Source organism: Malus domestica, chromosome 16, assembly GCF_042453785.1.
Source record: "Malus domestica chromosome 16, GDT2T_hap1".
In the NCBI taxonomy this organism is placed as follows: Eukaryota; Viridiplantae; Streptophyta; class Magnoliopsida; order Rosales; family Rosaceae; genus Malus; species Malus domestica.
Window position 1 is genome coordinate 23,453,435 of NC_091676.1, and position 2,616 is coordinate 23,456,050.

Below are 2,616 nucleotides of genomic sequence, written 5' to 3' on the forward strand. Positions count from 1 at the left end.
GCTCCTTGCTCATGTCTAGGATAGACATAATGAAACTATTCGTCCATGTACTTGGAATAAACACAAGGCAGAGAAAGCAAAACATACAATATATTCCTAGCACAATCAAACTTACCTGTACAAAGCTCCTTGCTCAGTGTGTTGTGCACAATAGAGGGACAAAATATACAATATATTCTTGTCATCAGCTGAATGGGAGAGTAACACAAGTTAGGAACCGATGAGAAAACATAACAGAGGGATAATTTATACGATATACTTGAGATAAAATTCACCATCACCAGCCTCATAAGCAAGTGCAACTACATTAACTTCAATCAGGCGCACCTGGAATAAAAATAACAAGACTAATTTAATAGTATTATTATTATAATTTCGATGAAGAGAAGACTAAGTTAATATAGACTTGCACATGTTACCACATCTACATATGAGTTGTGCAACAACTACATATGTTGGATTATTCAAAAGATTTGCAAACAACATGGAGTTTAGAATGGTTTAGAGAGATCCTGGCAAATAGCTAACATTGTACATGTTACCTGTCAATTTGAAGAAGGCATCACTTGCATAAACTAAAGGCATGTCTGGTAAGTGCAGATCAGTTCTGCAAGGCAACACAACCATATCAAAGCAAACAAAAAGTACAATCATCAGTAAGATTGTAAGAGATAAAATTAAGGCTGAACTGAGAAGGCCTACCCCTGATAAGCTGGATCTCTTCCCACAAACTAATATGGCCATTAACTCCGGACAAGATGTTATTAACTGCAGTTGCAGCTCTCGTCTTCTCTACATCACTTGCCTTGCACCATTTTTCAATGTCGGATCCTGCGTGTTACATAGTAAACTAAGACTCAACCACAACAAAATTTTGGTCACAATCAAAACCAGAAACCACGATCAACATAGCTAGAACACCAAAAAGAATGTAATTTAACATTAACATCACAACCAATCATAGATAACAGGAAGCCACAATTGAAAAGTTATATATTACAACATTACTTGGAACAAAAGAATTGAGATGTGGCATTACACGAATCTTTACTATCAGCATCATCTAGTGCAGATTCCAAAACCTTCGCCCTGTTCCTCAATCCCTTCCACAAAACATTCGCCCCTCTGTGTTCGGTCGAGTCACAAATAACATGTGGGGATTAGGAAGTGGATCAGCAATCAAAATTAATAATCCAAATTGTCGTATACACCAAGCCCTGCAACTTAAAAGGTTAAATTAAATTTTCCAACTTAAAACCCTATATTAAATTCTACAAATTGAAATGGCAGACATAGAATTAGAGAGGAGAAGGAAGATAATCACTTAAAGAGATCACTGACCTTCGAGTTCTTGGCAGCTTTGATGGTTTTTTTTTTTATCCACCCTAATAAACATAACACACAATAGGCTCGCAACCTAATACAAATTCAAGCCCACAAATTCCAATTCAATTTTGACAAAACAAATCGAAAAAGAAAATTGAAAACCTTAAGAGAATTACAGAGACAACTGATGGGTTTATGCACCAGAACTAGAATTGAAGAGGACAATTAGAAGGGAAAGAAAAAAAAACCTTTTCGAGGGCTTTGAATTTGACGCCGGTTTCGATCTGTGTATTTGCAGCGACGAGGGAGAGGGAAAGGGAGAAGGAGTGGGACGGAGAGACAACAGCTTCGTGTTTGACTAAAATGCTTAATTCTTTTCTTTCTTTTTTTCTAACTCCGCGCTTCTATTTTGAAACCGCTCTTCCAATTTGAAACCGCGCTTTTATTCCGCGCCTCATTTTTGGTTAATAGTTTTACCCTCAGCCGAGGAAATATTTTTTGTTGCCCCGAAATCGTCGTCTAGTATTCTAAGATAGCAGGGAAGGACAGTTTACCCGTCAAAATTAAACTAGTCGGGACATTGCATTTATGCCGACAAAATGATGGTCGGTTAACAGTCGAATTTTCTCGGCTAAAATTAATGCTATAAATTGGTTTTGGCTTGAATATTTAGTCGACAAATTAAAATTTTAGTCGGTAGAGGACTCTTGTGCCGATAAAATTTTACTCTGTCGGCTTAGAATTTGTCGGCAAAATAAGATTTTCTAGTAGTGTCCAACCTCTTATGCACCTCGATGAATAGATACAAGCCATCCTGTTTCACACGCCAAGCGCACCAGTTTCTAGCACATCTAGTGGCATCTCTTTTAGCATTGAAGATGTCGAAATGCCCCTTTACGATACCCCAACTCATATCACAAGATAAAACAGCAGTAGTGTTAATGTTGACGGTCCAGCTGAAGTCATTCAAAAATGGGATCGAATGAGTGCTCGGATCTATGCCTGCAGCTTGACAATGAACATTCAGGTTGGTGTTTCGAGCCAAGTCATTAAAAACGGTTACCCGATAATCAGCCATTGAGCTGCAGATGGACAATGTGAGCAGAAGAAGGAAAAAGACTGCTACGATGTTCATGTTGGTATTTTTCAGAACCTTGATGAAGATGGTTGATCAGATGGTGCTTGATATAATTTCATGCTTTAGTTTCCTTTAAATAGAAAAAGCTGGGTGAGATAAACCAATTGAGATGGTAACTGTTTTGTGTTGGAGGTCCCTCATTATGTGTCGGT

General features: G+C 37.9%; 1 protein-coding gene across 1 annotated transcript; it reads right to left on the reverse strand.

Annotated features, from left to right (window-relative positions):
* Positions 1–501: 501 nt before the first annotated feature.
* LOC103432201 (S-protein homolog 6-like) lies at positions 502–2,404 on the reverse strand. Its single transcript, XM_070816029.1, has 2 exons — positions 2,106–2,404; positions 502–607 (listed from the first exon to the last, which is right to left on the reverse strand). The coding sequence occupies exons 1-2, from the start codon at positions 2,402–2,404 to the stop codon at positions 502–504; spliced, it is 405 nt and encodes a 134-aa protein (XP_070672130.1).
* Between the last annotated feature and the right edge of the window lie 212 nt (positions 2,405–2,616).